This window comes from Leptinotarsa decemlineata, unplaced genomic scaffold (genome assembly GCF_025532065.1).
Source record: "Leptinotarsa decemlineata unplaced genomic scaffold, Ldec_3_MD MMD2_tig00026282_RagTag_RagTag, whole genome shotgun sequence".
Taxonomy (NCBI): Eukaryota; Metazoa; Arthropoda; class Insecta; order Coleoptera; family Chrysomelidae; genus Leptinotarsa; species Leptinotarsa decemlineata.
The window spans coordinates 10,242,938-10,264,255 of record NW_027412668.1 but is presented as its reverse complement, the minus strand read 5'-3'; the positions used below and the strand labels follow the sequence as shown (position 1 = coordinate 10,264,255).

The 21,318-nt window shown below is 36.7% G+C and overlaps 2 protein-coding genes across 2 annotated transcripts in view; both read left to right on the top strand.

Annotated features, from left to right (window-relative positions):
• LOC111502089 (uncharacterized) overlaps window positions 1–21,318 on the top strand; it is a 595,228-nt gene that overhangs the window by 300,441 nt on the left and 273,469 nt on the right. The window lies entirely within an intron of this gene.
• On the top strand, window positions 185–4,135 carry LOC111502083 (polyadenylate-binding protein 1-like). The gene is given in 4 exon segments (XM_074179538.1): window positions 185–739; window positions 742–774; window positions 3,688–3,768; window positions 3,771–4,135. Coding segments are annotated over 4 exon segments (966 nt in total). The 5' UTR covers window positions 185–237; the 3' UTR covers window positions 4,121–4,135.

Genomic DNA, 21,318 nt, shown 5'->3' with positions numbered 1-21,318 from the left:
CACCAAATCACACTCATGTTTTTTGGTTTCTGATTTCGTAGAAATGTTGTTGAAATGTTTATGTTGTTTATTTCACTGGTGTGAGAGTGTGTGGTGTTGTGATTGTGACACAATCTACTCCAAAAGTGAAATAATTAAGTCAAAAATGCAAAAAAAAATATAATAATTATTAAAAACACAAAAAAAATCGAAAAACAGTGGAAAACATCTGTGTATTTGTAGTGCAGCGACTGAAATATGAATCCTGCTGACCCGAATTATCCCCTGGCGTCTTTGTACGTCGGGGATTTACATTCTGATATTACTGAAGCTCTGCTTTTCAAAAAATTTTCCACCATCGTACCTGTGCTCTCAATTCGCTTCTGCAGAGATTTGATTACACGGCATTCATTGGGTTATGCCTATGTGAATTATCAACAACTTGCTGATGCTGACCGAGCCTTGGCCACAATGAATTTTGATTTGATTAAGGGCCGACCAATTCAAATTATGTGGTCCCAGAGGGATCCCTCTTTGAGGAAGTCTGGTGTTGGCAATGTATTTATTAAAAACTCGAATCGTTCCATAGACAACAGAGCTATGTGCGACACTTTCGCAGCTTTTGGTAATATTCTCAGTTGTAAAGTAGCTCAAGATGAAACTGGCACCAGTAAAGGTTATGGTTTTGTCCACTTTGAAACCGAAAAAGCTGCCAACATGTCCATCGAAAAGGTCAATGGTATGTTGCTGAACGGTAAAAAGTCTACGTTGGCCGCTTCATTCCGCGCAAAGAAAGTAGTGGAGTGCCTGGAGCATTCAAAACCGTAAAACCTCGGATTAGAGTTATAGTGAATGAATTATTATGATCGATATGGGATATTGTTTTTTGAACTATAAATTGCAATGTTCACTGAAAATTTTTTTTGTACACTCCATTTTTCATTGTTTAAACAAATTATTATAAAAAACTAATGTTTGACCATATATTTTCACGTTAAACAGTAATTTTTTTTATTTATATGTTAAATCTTACCTCAGTAGACATATAGGAATATTTTTCAAAGATACCTGTACATAAAAATAGCAGTAGGGATCTCGAACAGCTAGAAAAACGTGGAGGGGAGAGCGGAGCGACAGCTGCTATGTACAATGGAATTTCTCGGCCAGTTTAATTATAAATGAAACGTACTCTATTGTGTACATTTAAAAAAATAAGGTAATTTATTACGACTGATGAAAATAAAAAAAACATATTTGTACAACATCTGTTTATCTGTTTGAAAAAGATCTTGGTCGTACAGTTGATATGATTGCATGCGCTATCGATTTACATTTCTTCTCATATCTCGGAATTGTTTCTGTATTATTTTTCTTATCTTTTGATATTATTTCAGACAGTAAAAAACTTAAAGATTTTGGAATTGATTCACCAACATCTTGAAGCATTTTGTCACTTGGCGTATAATTTTCATTATCGTACATGGGCTTTCATATCTCTCCTAATAATTCCGCTCGCCGCTTTCAGAAAATGAAATTTTTCTTCTTCTTTACTATTATATTTTTGATTGTACCAATTTTTCTGTTAATACATCATGGTTAATTTTTTTCAAACATATAATGTTATCGGACCCAAATTTAGTTGAAATGCTAATATCATCGTGAAAGCGTTCTATTAGTCGTTTTTTAATAGTTTTTTCATCCGGGATATGCTCTGTAGTGATGACGTTTTTCAACTCTTGCATGGTAAATTGGCAATCATCATTCTCTTCTATGTACTTGTATATTTGCTCCATTGCTGCATCTACCATCGAAATTCTCGGATTAATTTTCTTTCCAACATTACTGAGGTGAATTGAATTTTTCAGCAAATTATAACAATCCGAATGATATTTTGCTGCAAGTGTCTGTAAGTCGGTTATACCAGAAATCCTTTCATGGATATCTCCATAAAAATCAGTTTTCTGGACGGCTATAAAATTCGTGATGGATTTATTTAAAGTTGGAGTGTTGATGTATGAAATCTGCCTACGCCGAGCTTTATTCAATTTTGCTTCTTTTGTTTTACCAGCTTCTTGTCCGCAAAGAAAATAGTTTTTTCCCAATTGAATTTATTGAAATTCATGCTACTTCGAAGTTGTTTTTCGGAGGCGATAATAAGAGATTTTCAGAGACCTTATTTTTAGACATTCCAATTTACTTTTTATTAATATATTTTTGTCGACAACTTGAATGAGCATAAACAAATTCTGTTTGTAGGTGAGGTAACAATCGATCTTGTCGTTCGATTGAAGCAGATTGTAAAGAGGTTACTCCTCTACTAATTTTTATCATTTCTCCTAAATTTGAATTTGTCTCGGAAGATGAACACAGGTGTATACATATTATGCAGCTATTTTCATCAGCCATGCTGCTAGCCGTTGGTTTATCCATTGTTCGAAATCTAATAAAAAACAATTATTGATTAATTAATTGCATTTGATTCATTATTATCATATATTTTTTTTTATTGAAACTGATCTTTAATTTTCGATTCAATTTATTTATTATTTAATTAATTCAATAATGAACTGTAGTTTTCAATCTAATCACTTACCAAATTAAGCCATACAAAATAATTTGTAATAGTTCAATATAAAAACGTTCAATACACCTTCCAGTACAAAGATATACAAGAATTTTTCACAAAAAACTAAATTTTCACTGTTATAGAAGAACAATATTCACAGAACACATGTTACTTGCAACTAAACTAGCTGAAAAATTCTATTTTACATAGCAGCTGTCGCTCCGCTCTCCCCTCCACGTTTTTCTACCTGTTTGAGATCCCTACTGCTATTTTTATACACAGGTATCTTTGAAAAATGTTCATATATGTCTACTAAGGTAAGATTTAACATATAAATAGAAAAAATTACTGTTTAAAGTGGAAACATATGGTCAAACATTAAATTTGTATAATAATTTGTTTAAACAATGAGAAAAATGGAGTGCACAAAAAAATTTTGGGAAAACATTGCAATTTATAGTTGGCGTTGGATGCGATCGGGTGTGGAGGGGTGGATTTTCGGGAAATCCTTGCGGGTACCGCCCCTCACCCCACACCAACAGGATTTCGCAGGGCTTCCTCCCGCTCACCAAACCCGGAGTTGCCTCCTTACATCTACTTAGTGTGGCTAACCAAGAGACAGGACCATCGGCAGCGTTCGACCGAACGTTCGTACAAGTTAACTAAGCTCTTCTTTCGCCAGAGAGTGCTCGCGTCGCACACCTGCCCCCGCCAACCATGCCAAATCAGTTGGGAATGTGGTCCCGGAAGTGGCCGGTCGGGGTCCTAAGCTCGGATACTAGTAGCTCCGTCCAACCGGGGTTCGACACCTCAAGCGTCTGCCTTGGTGCCCTCCAAGACTGGACTTGGATACTAGAGCCCGGAAGGACCGCGAGCCCCGACACCTCGAACGCTCGGATCCGTACAGGAGCAGGCGAGGATCACGGAACAGCATAAGCCGTCTAGTGCCTCGATATGGGGCTGCAATGCACCCATGAATGGATTACCGCAACCCTGTATCCCTTTACCCGCTAGTGGAGCCGCTGCCCCTAAGAGGCCAACGCCAGTTGGAGATGAGGCTCGCTAGCCTCCAGCCGCGAGCGGGCACTCACCTCCCCCCTAGAACTCATGTTAGGAAAGTTCCCTTTCCAACGTTTGATGAGTAACCGTCGAGGACTCTTTCGAGTCTAAAGGATTTGAATTGATTGCACTTGAAAATCCTGAAGTTGCAGAAAATGCAGTAGAACATTGAATGGAGAGGAAATTATAGAGGGCAAATTGCTATATATTGGCCATGCCCAAAAGAAAGCTGAGCGTAAACAGGACTTGAAACGTCGCTTCGAAGCATTGAAAATGGAAAGATTGAACCGTTATCAAAGTGTCAATTTGTATGTTGAAAATTTGGATGATACCATTGACGATGAACGTTTCCCAAAGGAATTTTCACCATTCGGAACAATCACATCTGCCAAAGTCATGATGGAAGTGGGCCGAAGCAAGGGATTCAAGGGACATGTATTTACACTGCAGGAAATTTCTCAGAAGTCTCTGAAAGCTTTATTTTTCCTTCTGACTAAAGCGAGCCGAGTCATGTGAACAATATTCGTGAAAGCATCGTCTCTACGAAAGAGACGAGTTCCCGATCTTTTCTGGATGTTCCAAACTATCCTGCTTGCTTGTGATGTTTGGGTGTCTAACGAAGTGAATGGCTGATTTCTGGATGGAATTTACCAGTATCATGATATGCTCAGGAGTGAAGCGTTGTACAGTGTGCGGCACCGAAAACGAAACAAATGGAACATTTTCAAGACACAATTTTTAGGAAAAAAATTCAAGAATATGTTGACTTCGAATTCAAGATAGACATTTTTTCATCATTACCTCAATTTTCATAGCACCTCTCCAATCCGATGGTGGTCATCACCCTTTGGGATTTAAATGAAAAAAATGTCAAATGTCACACATCAATTAGAATCAATTAGAAAAAAATTCTATATGGAAACCATCAATGTGATTGCTCACATTGGATTTGTGTTTTTATCCGTCATATCGTTGATCTCGCAACCAAATAGTTTGGAAATATCAAGGTCAATGGCCCAAGAACCTTCATTGGTTTCTTCCAAAGTTGGGTGATACACCCGCATGTGTATGATCGCTACAGTTGTTGAAGTATCCAAAATATTCTCGTTTTCTGCAATTTTGTTAAAGTACAACCCAGTATTTACCGAAAATCTACAAGTTTTATACAATTTTCGGAGCACTCGGAGAACTGGAAATACTTCAAAACACCATTTGATACAGACTTATCGAGAATTTGAATCTATCGAAATTAAGTTTGGATATAATGTGAAGATTAGTTTGGTGTTGGTGAAGAAAGTAGTTGATTCCACCACAAAGTTGGAGAAAAATCGATTTTATTCCTGAATATTTATTCTCCTAATACCTACGTTCGTTTTGTCTCCTCGACACAGTAATCACACTGATTTAGATTTTTGTTATATCGGGATATTTTTCGTCAATTCAATGATTTTTCATCTCGCATACTTGAATCACATACTCGTATCTAATGAAATTCATTACCCAATATATTTTATGTAGAGTATTCACAAATGATGGTCAACTCATGAAAACTTTACCCCAATCAAAAAGTTCATCCTGATTGCCATAATTATTTGAAACAAAAAGTGGTAACCCGATTATGTCGTATAAAAGCTGTATATTGCCTTCATACTCGATCGTAAACAGAGAAGATGGCTGCGAAAACTGTTAGTTTTGGTCAGATAATAAAAGGCTATAACACTATTCTGCCCAGTTCATGATTCAACTTCTGCACTCATTAATAATTGATCTATTGTTGACCATAACTGGTTTTACGAGTCGGAAAGTACTCACTGCGAAGAATGGTCGAGCATTTCTATTTGATGTTTCAAAACTAAATTACTATGACGACAGTAATTTATTTCGTGGCATTTTTGCCTTGGCGAGTGACTCATTCTATTCGTTCATTCATTCTCGTTCGCTTAAAATTTTCAGTAATCCTGATTTTTTTATTGATTTCACACTCACTTGACTTGTCATGATGATACTCACGTTTGGTAACGGAATCGGCCTATACTCAATAAAAATCCCCAACATAGTCAAGGGACACTTTTTACTAAACAGTTTTACAAAAATGCGACACGTGTTCCGCTCTACAGGTATGTATATACACACATAATGTATAAACACGTACTTGTAATGCACTGTTTAAAACCTTTGGTAAAGCGATGAATATTACTGGAGTTTCATCTCAACACTAAACACCTTGACACGTGTTTCAATCACCCAATGATTATCTTCAGAAGGAAAGTGTATTGAAAAATCGCCATTTTTAACACTCCAACACGTGTTTTGATCTCTAAATGATCATCTTCTCAAAGAGAATCATCTTTCTCTTGAAAATGGTCACTTGGTGATTGAAACACGTGTCGAGGTGTTGGAAAACCGTAATTTTCAACACCTTGACACGTGTTTCAATCACCAAATGATCATCTCCAGAAGGAAGATCATCTTTCTCTTGAAGATGGTCAACAAGTGACCATCTTCAACTTCCAGGAACTTCCAGCCCCCCTTTAGAGAGAAACTGAAATGACACTGATAGGAAAAAAAGCAAGTATGTTCTGCCACATGTGCGGAGCCGGGTCTGGTCGCTAGTTGTAGTTATTCATCCATTTCATGTCATCTTCATCTACAGCTCTTATCAATTCTATGCACGCAAATGATATTTAAAATGAACGTTTTTCATTGATGGCGGATACAAAACATAAAAAGATACTTCATTAGTGAAATTCCATTTCACGTTGGATTCTAAGACCCTTCAGGATTTCTCTTGAATAGTCAATAGTTCAACATGCATGACTCTTGTCGTTGCATACAAAGCGTGAATAGTTTATTCAGATGGTAATCCCATAATTTCATTAATGTTTTCATCAAACACTTCACTATGTTGTGAAAGGAAGTTGTTGTCTTGATTCATTTCAACGACGAACATAATCATGGAACAGGTAATTGAGTTACCTCCACAAACGGATTATTTCGAACTGAATAGGGTAATACATTCCTCAGTCAGACACATGAGACACAATATTGTTCATCGACTACGTGTATCAGGACTCAACATTGTTCTGTGAATGCTCTCCTCGTCGTTCATTTCATTAAACTGAGTACATATAGAATGGTGATGAATAGAATGGAGAAATGTTCAATGAAATAATAGTCAAGATGTATATTATTTACCGATCATTCAAGCGAGTAATGTCCGTATATCGCGAGTAGAGTATTTTACTTTTTCTATTAGTCCGATCAATTTAGACACTCGAAGCTACCTAAATTCCTACCAAGCTGAAAATCAGCAAGATTGTTTAAAATATCATTAAAAATGAAATTTGAAAGTTCCCCATCTTTTGCCTGTAAGGAAAAAAAATTATTCAAGGTCAAAGGTCAAAAAAATTTGTTTTTCGCAATTTTCAGCAAAACGGTGAGTTTTATCATTGAAATACTACAAACAAAAATTATAGATCATAAAATTATTTGGAAAAAATTTACTTTTTTCCTACGAGCCACTTATTTTTGAGATATAACGATTCAAAAAGTTGTAATAGTTGTAATCGTCATAATATGCACACGTTTCCACGCCACCTATTAGGTAATGTACTTAGCGAGATTTTTTCAACGTGGTTTCCCAATAGGCCTATTCCACGGGTCAGTTGTGATCCTGTTTGATTTGAAACTATTGAAAAATAATGGATATTAGCGGTGATTGAGGAGATAAAAGCAATTTAATTCAAAAAAAGTGGTGAAATTTAATCGTCCGAGTCATAACTTTCAAAATCTTTTTCTTGATCTTCTTGTTCTTGTTAGTCTTGTTCTTTTTTTCTTGTTCTCTATATTTATCCTGAGTACAGGTAAACTGCGTTAATAGCGATGGATCACATGTCGCCTCGTTGGAATCAAACGGATCCTCCACTGTTGGTGATTCAATATTGAAGCACGACCGGCCTTGACAATGTGTACATGCCAGAGAACAAAACAGTCCGGCTTTTTTGCAATCACATTAAGCACTGCACCTCTTTTTACAGTTGCAAAAATTGTGTTCAGCAGTTTTTTCTGCGCAGGTGGAAGTGAAGTTTGGACTGGTTCTAATGAATTGGTGACCAACTTCCAACACCAGTCTGTAGGGTCTAGCTGATAATTAAGTCATATATATTGATAATATACCCGAAAAAGATGTTGATGAGCAGCCACGCACACAAGTGAATAGGGAACATATGCTGTCTCAAGGTAACAATGGCGTATGAATTGAGGGACTGAGTTTCATTTTACCTGATATTCTTTATAGTTATAACTTATGTATATTTTATATCAGAAGTGTAAGTTACAATGACCGATATAAGAATATTTTAACGTATATTACAACTACACCGATGTATATTCGTGGTGAACTTATGCATAATATGACGATTACAACTTTCACAACTTTTTGAATCGTTATATCTCAAAAACGGTGGCTCATAGGAAAAAAATATTAGGGATTTTTTTGTAGATATCTCTATGGTCTACAATTTTTGTCTGAAGTATTTTCATGAGAAAACTTACCATTTTGGTGAAAATCGCAAAAAACTCATTTCATTGACTTTTGACTTTGAATAAAATTTCCATACATGGGAAAGATGGGAAACTTTTGGATCTCATTTTTGATCATATTTTGAACAATCTCACTGATTTTCAGCTTGGTGGGTCAAGAAACTTTACTCTTATTTTTTGGTCTAATTTGACCGGACTATATGACTTTCTACAGAAATGAGATTCATATACGAAACATATGCCAAATCGGATTGAAATCATTGAATCTGATAACAAAAATCAACCGGAACAGTATCAATTATTTAAATTTTTGTAGTTTCATTCAATTTCGAATACTGTTCGAAAATTGAGTGAAAAATAAAAATAAAAGATTGTCGCAGATGTGACTTGACACAAGATTGAACCCAGGACCATTGGCACACAAGTTCAAAGAGAAGTTTTTGTGACTATTTGAGTTTTTGTCGCTTTCATTTTATCATTAGTTTTTTATATCGGTACAGAATGATATAGATGAAATCTATTTACTGGTAAAGGAAAGTAGTTGGACAAGTATGTCGAATTTGTCAATTCAATTCATCTATCAATTGAATTGACCACTGGAATTGAGGATAACAATTCAGTGAATTTTCTGGACTTGATTATTACTAAAATTAATACAATACATGATTTTGTCATTTTACACTAACCATCTAATATGGACATTGTCATCGACTAATCTCTATCAGCAAGAAGTAGCAGCATTTAACAGTATGCTGGCAAACGGTTGTCAATAACGATTACAAGGTTATTATCGACTCCATTGTTTTCGAAAAACGACGAGAACATGGATTAACCCACTGAGTCCCACGGGCCCAGATAGCCGTGTACGATATGGAGAAGACCAGGCGTTAGATATGCTAAAATGTGTATTGCCGAGCGACTTCATCGAGCTAGTCTTCATCGAGACAGCGACACTGAATGCGCATAGATTGGGTTAGGTTGGATTAGGTACAAACTGAGTGGATCTATTCGCAATCCGCAAGGGTTTATTGTGGCTCACACCTATTCAAAGTCGGACAAATGAAGCCAGCTTCCTAACAAAGCCGATTCGTTTGTATGGTGAGTGGTCTTTCAAGTCAGATGGTAAGAGTACGGCTCTGCTGAACTCTAAAAACCTGATTCGATCTCCAGCGAGGACCGAATCAGGTTTTTTATTATTTTCATTATTTTTCAAACAGAGGCGACACACACTGTCTTCTGACAGTCCGAGTCTCTGCATATGATGATTCGAATGACAGTTACCTGTGAGAAAGCTTGTTAGATATCGCAGTTCATCCCTACTGTAGTCCAACAACTGTTTGGTATCAAGCTTGAAAAGGTGAATGAACGCATTGAAGTGAGTCAATTCTGGAAGATTTTGTCAGAAGTCCATAAATCTTCTTGCCATCCAGGTATTTAATTTTTGTTTGGCAAAGCCTGAAGCAATGCCAGTGACAAGATCTGGTCCAATGAAGCTGCTTGCAGCACCCTCCTTTACAAGGGAGTCAGCAACCTCATTGCCTTCCAGGCCAGTTTGACCAGGAATCCAGACCAGAGACAATCTGTTAAGTCTTCCTATGGAGGAGAGTCGTTTTTGGCAATTTGCTACCAATTTAGACGTTGCTCGGTGCCGAGAACTTCCAACACCGCTTGACAGTATGCGCATAGGTATGTGATGGAGGTTCTGAAAGACCATGTTTTACCTCACATGCTTTTTCTTAGAAACGACGCAACATTTATGCATGATAATGAATGATCCCACACTGCCCAGATGGTTACTCAGTATCTTGACGAGGTTCAACTAATGTGTTTTGTTCGGTCTGCACACAATCCGGATTCAAATCCCATCGAACATTTTTGGTATGAGCTTAAGGAACCTTAACAGAGATATATGCCGGCTTTCAAAATGTTTATGACTGCCAGTGTAGTTTATAAGATGTACATTTAATGAGTTGGTATTTTTTTCACAAATTTTCTGTTAGTTCATACCCAAACTCAGGTAAACTTATCCGTCATTGGGTTGGTAGGAGGTCATATATTTCCAGTGAAAATAATATTTGATTTCTGAACCGGTTAAATTTTGTTAAGTGAGTTTCAAATGATGGCCTCTTGAGTTACAGGTTTCGGAATTTTTTCTAGTTCTATTCGTTTTCGAAACATTCACAGTAGATTGTCTGAGTTGAGACTAGCGGTGTATCTTTTTCAAGTACTCAAATGTTTCTCAAATTCAAATATTTGCACCCCAATCATTTAATTAAAAAAAACTTCAGAGAAATATACTATAGTTACAACATCGTTATCGTATTCCATAATTTGAAAAAGAAACAACAGATAAACTCGTTTGTAATTTGAAGTATTCATTTTATCATAGCTCCTCCGTTTCTCGTTCAAACTCACATTAATATTCAAACGAATCTCCGGAGTGCGACAAAATTGCGAAGTATTTACCCAAGAATTACGAAAGTTTGTGCAACGAATTAAAACTCATTACAATATCAAGTCAAATTCTCAACAGAGAATTTATTCTGTTCAGATTTTTGTTTTGAATTGTGTCAAGACGTTCATAATGACTGGAAAGGACAACGAAGGAGGTAACAAAACAGTAGACGTGCTGAAGTTCATTAGTTGTTTGATTTTCTCTGCAGGTAGACAAAACAAAAGCTCTCGGAGGAAATCTTGAAAAGGAATGTCCGGGGGCGGAAATTCATTCGCTGAGGACAATTTTATCATTCCTAATTGAAAAATAATAAAATTTATGTATAATTGGACAACTTTATCTATGAAGAGAATATGTACCTAACTCTTTGTTTGAAGGTGGTTGACAATGTTTCGTGGTGTATTTCATCAGTTCGGACTTCCATTGTCTAATATAATACAAATTGATGTGAAAATCCTGAAAAAAATAATTCAAAAATTAAAAAGATTAACGGAAAATAACAATTTTATTAAACAAAAATTGAAATTACAAAGAAATAACATACAAGCAACAACCAAACAAATAAAAATCGAGATATTAATTAATTTTTAATTTTTATTTTTTCAGCTTTTATCAATATTTCGGGTGATGAAAGTTATCACCCGAAGACGATTGTGGATAATAACAATCAAAACGTCGTGACATAACTTGGTTTGAAATCTTTAAATTTCTATTTTTCATTTTTGTTAATAATAATTTTTGATTTTTATTTTTCCAGTTTTTTTGTTTGGTTGTTGCTTGTATGTTATTTCTTTGCAATTTCAGTTTTTGTTTAATAAAATTTTTATTTTCGGTTAATCTTTTTAATTTTAAAATTTTTTTTCAGGGTTTGCAAATCAATTTATATTATATTAGACAATGGAAATCCGAACTGATGAAATGTACCTAACTTATTTCATTATAGTAATAAAAATAATATCTTCATCAGATAAATCCATACTGAAATTTCACAAAACAAAAAGGGAAACATTGAATTTCAAACACGTGGAAAAATTTCAACCATGATGATAATTGAACAACTTTTCCACTATCAACTGCATTCAAGTGTGTTTCACAATACAACATCTTCTTCAGTTGAATTCCATTTGAACTGGTACCAGTTCAACTAAAGTTATTGTATATTCCTCAATAAGACTGCAAGACTACCATAACATATTCTTCAAACTTCAATTTTCTATTGACAACTCAACCCAACTATTTCAAGTAGTTCATCATTTGTTTTTGATGATAATTTTCTCTACTTTCTTGATTATTTCATCCGTTGTTGATGTGTATTTCAGTATGAGTGTCTTCATTCAGATTTGCTTGACCTTCTGATGAAATATTGTACCACTTGTTAATTTCAAAGGTTTTTGAGTACATAATTCAATTTTTTTAACAAAATTGTTTGAAAATTCTTCGATAATTTGATTCGATTATAGAAAATCGGCGAACACGCAAAAGACTTCTAATTTTCATGTCTCTCACCAACAAACTGAACGTGCTAAACAACTATTACTGTGAATATATGTTTGAGATGACTATACCAACATGAAAGAATTTCTAATCGAATGTAAGTAGCCCGCGAAGTTTTGAACATTCACTCCATTTTTTGAACAGTCCACGTTGAAAATATCTAAAAGGTATTGCGAAATTACGATTGATTTCAACGATAGTCAAGTCAGAAACATTTTCGATCCAAACACAAAATGAATAACGATTCCATCAGATAGTTGTACATTCAGCTGATTTTGGTCTATCAAACTCAAGCATCGGTTTTTTCCAAAAAGATAAATATCTCCGAACCGGATATAATAATGTCAGGTGAGACAATTTCACTTTTTGTTTCGATGAGTTTGTTGGGGGTTGAAATGGACACCAAATTGTCTTGGCAAATTCATGTCGCTGAAATTGCAGAGGCTGCTTCGCAAAAGCTTGGAACTCTGTTTCGAACCAGAAAACTGTACACACCTCAGCAACTTAAAGCTCAGATCAAACCTTTTTTCGAGTATTATTCTCATACACTGCATTTCTTCAATGCCCTCCACCCCTTTTATTTTTTGAATGTGATAAATTTGGGATAGAGAAATCAATGAATGAATACTTCATTTTGAAGTGAAATTGACAGACGAAACTTTCAAGATGGCGACTGGGCGCCATCTGGAAACAAAAAATTAAATGAAAAGGGGGTCTTTGAAGCTCCTGACGAATACTTCACAACACAAGAATATGAAGTCGAAATCTTCACCTACTACAAAATGGCGGAACATTAAATAATTTCCTGAAGACTAACACATTAATATCGATATTTCTAGAAATATTCCTTTTCATCTGCCATATGGCAATTTCAATAACCCGATAAGGTTTGTTAAGTTATTTTTTTGTTTAAAAAAATTGTACTGATACCAACCCTCACGTTTTCCGGGAAACACAAACCCAATATCAAGAAAAAATTTACGTTTGGGCAGGAATATTGGAAAACCATATTGTAGGACCTCTATTCATCGATTAAAATTCAACAGGGGAGCTGTATTTCAATATGCTGGAAACTACTGTTGACCCTCTCATCACTGAAATTGTCAAAGCGAATCCTAATGATTTCGATATGGAAATTGTATTCCAAAATGATAGAACACCACCACATTACTCCAGACAAGTAAGAAACTATTTGGATACTACTTTGGTCGTTGGATTGGCCGTCGAGGTCCTACAGAATGGCCAGCCCGCTCGCCAGATTTGACACCTTTGGACTTTTTTCATGGGGATATTTGAAGCAAAAGATATAAGAAACTCAACCTGCTCCAATAATGAAGATATGTCAAAGATATTGACGTTATGGTAGTCAAAAATATTCGGCGTGAATTATCGGATAGGCTGTTCATATGTAAAAAAGTTCAAGGCAACCATTTCGAGCATCTTCTGAACTGACATCAAACTCATTACCTCATATTATGTAGTTAAATGTCAATGTATTCAGGCAATTATTGGAAGTTATGCCATTTTGTAGTGGTTGAAGATATTGACATTATATTCCAGGGTTGTGAAGCATTTGTCAGGAGCTTCATTAAGGTGTGTCACAAGATACCCCTTTCTAGCATTTTATTTTTTCCCAGATGGCGCCCAGTCGCCGTCTTGAAAGTTTCAGCTGTCAATTTCACTTCAGAATAAAGTATTCATGTATTGATTTCCTTTTCTTAAATTTTAATTTTTTGAGTTAACCCGTTCAAAAACTGAAAGAGGGGGGGACATTAAAAAATTGCACTGTATATGGCCTCTGCCCCTGAGCATACCCTGAAGCTGCTGGATTCCATCCAGAAAAGAGCCACCCGCCTGATTGGAGACGCGAACATCACCAGCAAACTTGCTAGTCTGGAGCATCGAAGAAAGGTGCGGGATTTGTCTCTCTTCTATAGATACTTTCAGGGGAAGTGTTCAAGTCACTTGGCACATTTGATTCCACCAAAAGTAGTACATATCAGAAATACGCGACGGAATGTGGCTGCTCATCGTTCTGAGGTTCAACTCAGTATACCTCGAACGTTACTGTTCAAGAATTCTTCCATTTGGGAACTTTATGTGTAACAAACTGAACTGTGGAAAATGATCAAGGATTTTTCTGTAGAGGTTATGTTTTGTCCTTGCAGTCACAATCTTGATATATCCGTGTGCTACTAGAACTTGAGTTCACTAGCAATCAGGAATGAATAGATAATATTTCCACCATTCCTCCGTAATGAAATCCATGCTCAATGTTTCAAACCGACTCACTTTCATTCATGTTTCAGTTTGATTAAGTATTGCACTGAAATTTGCTGACAGTTTTTCCCGCAATCTGTCAAGCATTACTTTATAATGGCGCAGAGAACATACGTTTTACCGCACTCATTCGGGTACAGAAGTTCCAACGGGAGTCAAAGTCCCAACTTGATCATAAAGAATGCAAATTGTTTTTATGAAAGCTATTAATTAAAAGCGTGACATTTTAATTTCCAACTGACATCGTTCATTTGGAGCAAGAGCGTAATTAAAAATTCGTCAAATTTCTTTTGTTCGGTAGAAACAATACAAAGGCGATTTTGTGATTTAACTTTTTTTTTTTTCGGAAAACAGTATACATGGTAAATTTCGAATGTAAACGAGTATCATCGCGGTAATTTAAGGTGTTCAGTTGTCAAAAATGCTACTGTTTTGAAGATTTTGGAGATGGAACATAACAGATTTCAGCAAAAAAAATAAAGTTCTTCACTTTCAATCAGTAATAGTTACAGATAATGGAGTTGAATCGAAAAATACATGATATTCAAATTACCAGTTTCCCTGTAAAGTATTTTTTTCATTCCATTTCATTAATTTCAGTCTCGTTCACTTTCGAATGAATAAATGGAATACTCCAATGGGTATTATGAGACCTATCGTTTGTTCATTCGATGAAATATATAAATCAGAGGAGTAAATAAACATCATTGAATTATATCAAATAGGAGACGGAATCTTTTCTTCGTATTCGACACAATTACTCTCTCTCTATCTTTCTCTCTCTCTCTCTCTCTCTCTCTTTCTCTCTCTCTCTCTCTTTCTCTCGTTCTCTCTCGACGCACATTTCACTAATCTGTTTTTATCTGAAACGACATGCGTTTCAGTAATCAAGTTAGCATGATCAGGAGGTACATTTAAATGAATTGAGTGTAACTTTTCTCACGCAAATGGAAGTGAAACTGAAAGAATCAGAGTGCTGGGAATCGCACTTTGAAGTATGAGACCTTATTATTCATCAGCAGAAGTTTCAACTTTTGAGAGTTGTCGTTTGTAGGAAGTGACAACTGGTTGACGGAAAAACATATTATTTCAAATAGATTTTTTATTGATAATTGAGTTCAGAAAGGGAAATATAGGAAGTTCGTATTTTGTTCAATGAAATTCACCCAAACGGCCTATCCATATCAATCAACGGAAACAAATCTAACAATCTCGAGTATATCAAAATCGGAGAAACGCCTACAGTATGAATATTTTTCTAGTAGAGAATTTTTTTTAAATAAATGTTCATTGAGAAGCTTTGAAAGGAAAGCAATGAGTTTTGAATCATTTCAAATCAATTTCAATATATAATTTTTATGTTGTGAAAGCTTTTCACAACAATAATCTATTTTACGAAAAACATGTATTTTTTTCTTAGAATTATTTATTTTCAGTTAGTTTTATTTCGTATTCTTCTTCATCAGTAGAGGTTGAACCCGATATATGAACTGTGTGATGTGAAGAAGTGGTGGGTTTTGATGTAACCTTTTTTTAATCAAGAGCATGTAATTTAGGCATGTTTTTGAAAACTTTTCCACTAATGATTTTTTCATTTTCCATAGAGTGCTGAAAAAATTACCCTATCAGTTCATTCCACTCAATGCGTCATCGTTGCGTGACCCTACAAAATCTGTGCAAATAACAACAAACTCCGTGGGTTGGGATACCTATAGGGTGCGTCCCCAAGTAGTGGATAGGGGAAACGGCAGGGGACTGAGGGGGTCACCGGACTCCTAGTCAGTGGCAGAAATAAGTAGGGTAAGAGGAAATAAAACTCCCAACAAGCCTTTGCAAAAAATGACACCTTGGACCAGCCTTCCCAAGCTAAGGTGTGAGGAATCGTGCCGACAGCTGAATGGCCGCAGGGTGATATGCGGTCACGAACTATCCCCTTGGGGAACTGGGCGAAACCTCATTGTATTCAGCCTACCTCTGGTAATACGGGGCTCCATCAGAGGTGACCAACACTTCCCTTGCTACTCGTGGGAACACACATGAATGAAACAACACAAAAAGGAAACAACAAAAACAAAAGCCAATCCCGAGGCTGAAGAGAAGTGCGCACCTCAATCTAAGGCGGTGGCTGGGGATGAACAGAAATGTCCACCACAATTTACCGCTTGGAATGAGGCTGGACATAGCAGATCACCTTCAACAGCAAGGGCACTTCCTGCGGTGGGCGCCAAGAGCTCCTTCTTGAATAAAGGCAAGGAACCGGCTGCTCCTGCAGGAAAACTCTCTCACTTGTGTACCTCCACGGAGGGAAACCCAAGAAGGTTGAAGAAGCCGCGCAACGACAGTAATATCGCTGTACCTTCCAGAACCTTCGCGGAGGCCACCGTGAGACACTTCAAGGTTGCCAAAGAGAGTGTGTGTTCGGCGAGTTTCGGCCTACACCTGCCAATATGTCTCCTAGTGACCTCTTCACCTTCTTGGAAAGGACAGGATGGACGATGACCTAGGAAGACAACTCCTCGAGAGGACGTACAATGGGTCACATCTGCCCTGAGTGCTGTGAGTCTACACTCACCCTCCCTACTCTACAGATACAGATACAGAACAACAAACTCTTCTCAACTTTTGCTGAGTCAAAAAAATTGAAATTTCCATTTTGAGTAAACTATCTCGCCATCTTGGGCGACATATTGGATATGGAGTGCAATCATGTCATTTTTGAATTTCTTTCATAAAATGTTTTCATTTAATGAGAGTGTATGAAAGAAATAGTTACTACCTCAAACGAAACGCCATATAGGATTCAGAGTGAAGTCATGGTTTTTCGAATTTTTCTTAGTACGAGTTATGAAATGAAGTGTGATTGTATATTGTACATATCAGATGTCACATATTTCCTAAAAAATATCGATAGCGTCATATCACGTGATCTGGTGATCCAGAGAGCCTTTTCGAGGCACTGTTTTTGCTTATAGACAGGTTACGGGTCCGACCCTTCTGAACCTATACGTTAAGGAGGTTGCGTTAATGGCCATGTTACGACTGCACACGGCTGGTGTGAACCTTGAAATAGGAATGGATCAATTTAGGCTAAGCCTATGGCGAGAAGCACTTACTGCGCAACCTCTACTGCGTGCAACCAGTGATGCAACTGAACCCAGGTTTGTGTTTAAGAAACCCTACAAAATACAAATAAAACAGAACACAGAGTCAGATGCTACAAATGCAATACGCATATATACAGACGGCTCAAAAACCAAAGAAGGCTCAGGATGTTGAGTGTACTCCAGATCACCAAGGATTAAGTGAGAAATGGGAAAAAATACCGGCGTGGTCCAAACAGAACTGGCTGGTATCCCAATCGCCACAAAAGAAATAGCTATTAGCCTTGAACGTGTTACCTCAGGCCTTCTACTAGAGTGCTACCAAGATTTAGCCAAAGCCTCGGTAGATAATAACATTATCTAGGGTTGAAGGGCACGACATGAGTAAAGGTAATCGCATTGCCGACTCTTCAGCCAAGGAAGCGGCTGGACTAGGAATTTTAGGACCCAGTGGCGCCTACCGCCTGATGACTTCGACAATTGCGAAACTAGCCAAATGTTACACCCATGCCCAATTCCTGAAGGAACTGGATGGAATCAAAGAATGTAATCTTGCCAGGATCACCCTGGGCGACCTTGGGAAACTGGCGTCAAAGAAATATCTGGCGAAGATCAGAAAAAGTCTACACTTAACAGTAGGATTGCTGACTGGCCACTGGGGCTAGTGGACACACCTCTATGCAGAATGTATGAACAGAAAGGTGAGACTGTCAGGCATGTCCTATGCGAGTGCCCGGAGTTATCGTCAATAAGAGAGTGTGTGTTCGGCGGATCTTGGCCTACACCTGCCGATATAAAGGAGATGTCTCCAAGTGACCTGTCCACCTTCTAGAATGGATGAACGATGACCTAGAAGGACAACTCGTCGGGAGGATGTACAATGGGTCACATGTGACCTAAAAGCTGTGGGGTTATACTCACCATTCCTACTATACAGATACAGATACAGGAGCAGGCGTCTCTTGAAATGACCTACTGGATCACCTGATATGACGCCACATATTTTTGAGGAGATACATGAAATTAGAAATGTACGATACACAACTCCATCTCATTTTGAAACTGAAAAACGAAATTCCCACAGGAACATTTCGTAATATTATAAATAGATTCGTAAATTGTAAGAAAGTGAATGGTGAATACTATGAACATTCATTGAATGCATTATTACATTCAGTCAATTAAGAATGCGTTGTTCAAATTATTTTATTTATTGTTTGTTCGACTGTTCTCAAAAAAAATATATAACTGCTAATTACTTCAGAACGTCTGAACCGATTTCCAAAAGAAAAACAGTATTGGATCGAGAATTGGATTACCTATTAAACGAAGTATCACAAAAAGCCCCTTCATATTGGAAAATAAATTGGATCGTGAGTTAAGATGGGGAGAGGGTTCATTTACGTTAACACTGTATCAGTTACATCTCAATGGTACTTTCATTTGTTCATCAGATTTTTACGAAAACTATTTCACTCGGTTTTGTTCCGGAATCCAATAACGCATGAATCGAGATAGAGAAAGGAAAGAATCCCATTAACAGAGGCATAAAGTTGCTCCCATGTTCTCGGGGAGCATTTACCATCTCATTGAATACGAGTATATTGTAACGACACCATATACTGTTACGGTAGGCACTACAAGACCGTATAAAATGTAATAGCTAACTTCGCCCAGAAAGCTAGAGGTCGTTAGATACACAACACAGATCCAAAGAGGCGTCTTTCAAAGCCATACAAAGATGGAACACTGAATATTTCATTAGCAGTTTGGTCGGAAATTGAATACAAAGAGAGTCGAAAGTTGGAAATCACGCCGAGAATCGGTTGTAAATAGGAATGAAAAGGCTTTTCAAATGGAATGAAACATCCAGGATAAATGACAATTTTATATCTCCGAACTCGTGAGTAATGGTCTTTCTAGTCATAGGTACTCTTGGAAGGGTTGTTTAATGTTTCACCTAGTGAAGTTGGATTGTCACATATATTTCAGCACCATAAAATTAATAGAACGAAATAGTTGCGAATAATAAACTTCTTGCATTGGCTATACAGTTCGCGATGTTATTAATTGAATAAGACACTCAATTGGATAAAAGTTGTATGAAATGGTAGAAATAATAATAATAGCCATAATGATCAGAGCATTAGGACCTGTCACGAAGCGCCTGACACCTTACTGCCAGCATATGCGGTCTCACTATATACATCGATATAACGCGGCCCTAAGAGTGCTTTATTACCACCTACGGCACTTTTACGGTATTGACGAGACCTCGGTGTTGCCCTACGCTCCGGAGGATACTGAATCCGTTGTGGGGAATGATAACATCGACCATCAGAGCCAGACGATATTTGTCGTAGAGTTTTCAGCTCCTGACGAGACGAATATCGTCCAAAAAGAGAGAAAAAAGAATACGAATGAAATATTGAAATTTTCTCTTCGATCTCCACAGACTCTATCTGATATTTCGAATCTCAAGATCATGCTCGCTTGCCGTACTAAGGCAGGAATCTAAGCCGGACGAATGAATGGATTTTTGGATCACTGCGCTTACTTAGGGCACATAATTCTCCTACCCAATGATCACTTACCCACGCTGTGGAAAGAGATCATTAGTTGATAATGCTGGCGTCCCCTGCCGAATGTATGAAAAAAATATATTTATGAATTGATGGATAACCGTTATGGAAAGAGATAATGTAATGTAATAATGTAAGATTAGGTTATCAATGTACTTAGTACATTAGTACTTAGTAGTACTTAGTAGTACATTGGTTGAAGAATGTCAATATCTGTTGTTATTCCATGTCACGTATAGCATTACCCATTACATTGTTACAGGTAGAATAAAGTTTCTTTCGAACTAATGAGATTTGTTGGCTCTAGCTGTGTTTCCGGTGATTGATATCTTAGTGACAAAACATTCTGAAAGTGAAAAAGTTTTCCAACCTCGACTATAGATAAATTTGAACACATCATCGTGTGGAAGTCGTTTGGGAATTATCCTTTTCTATTATTATTTCACAAGAAATTAGCATGATAATTGTTGTTGCTGAAACACCCAGAATTGAATTCTATATCAGTTTATGATTTACTTCAACTACGTATTTAGTGTAATGACTACATATACCTGGCATTCATCAAAACCAAAGTCAGTGGCGAAACCAATACTGCAAAGTTTCTGTATCAGGATTAATTCCCGATTCAGAATTTTAAATGAATATAAAACATAAATGAATCAAGAGATCCGTCAGGATGCTCAGTTGAGTTTTCGTCAGAAAATAGTCCGTATATTCATTCTTGTCAAAAACATTTGATGGTTCAAATGCCCTTTAAAATAATGTTCGAATTTTTGACATTCAATTCAATTTGGTGTCTTTTAATTTCGTTCAATAACTAATGGTGAAGCTATTGTGATTCTGAGTCAGAATATGTTGCTTGGTTGCCACGAAACCGATTCATGACAACAGCACACGTCCAGTACCATCAATCCATGAAGAGAAGACATAACCGAATACTACAAGTTTGAGAATACAGCGAATTCACAGAAAATTATTCGTTACATCAATCAATTTTTTATATCTTGAAATTTACCTCATGACTACACTAGAAAAAGCAAGTCACCACAAATGAAACTCTCCCAATTGTATACCATGAAGGTGCTTACCTTCACTGGGAACTTTAAGATGATCTTGTTGAATCTTGATTTACAAATGAATGGAGGAGGTCTGATAGAAACAAGTTAGGACCTGTAGAATACGTCAGAGTATCTGGCAGATACTTTTCTTAGAAATGTATATTCTCGAATGAAGCAGATGTATTTGCTAGTGATCACTGAT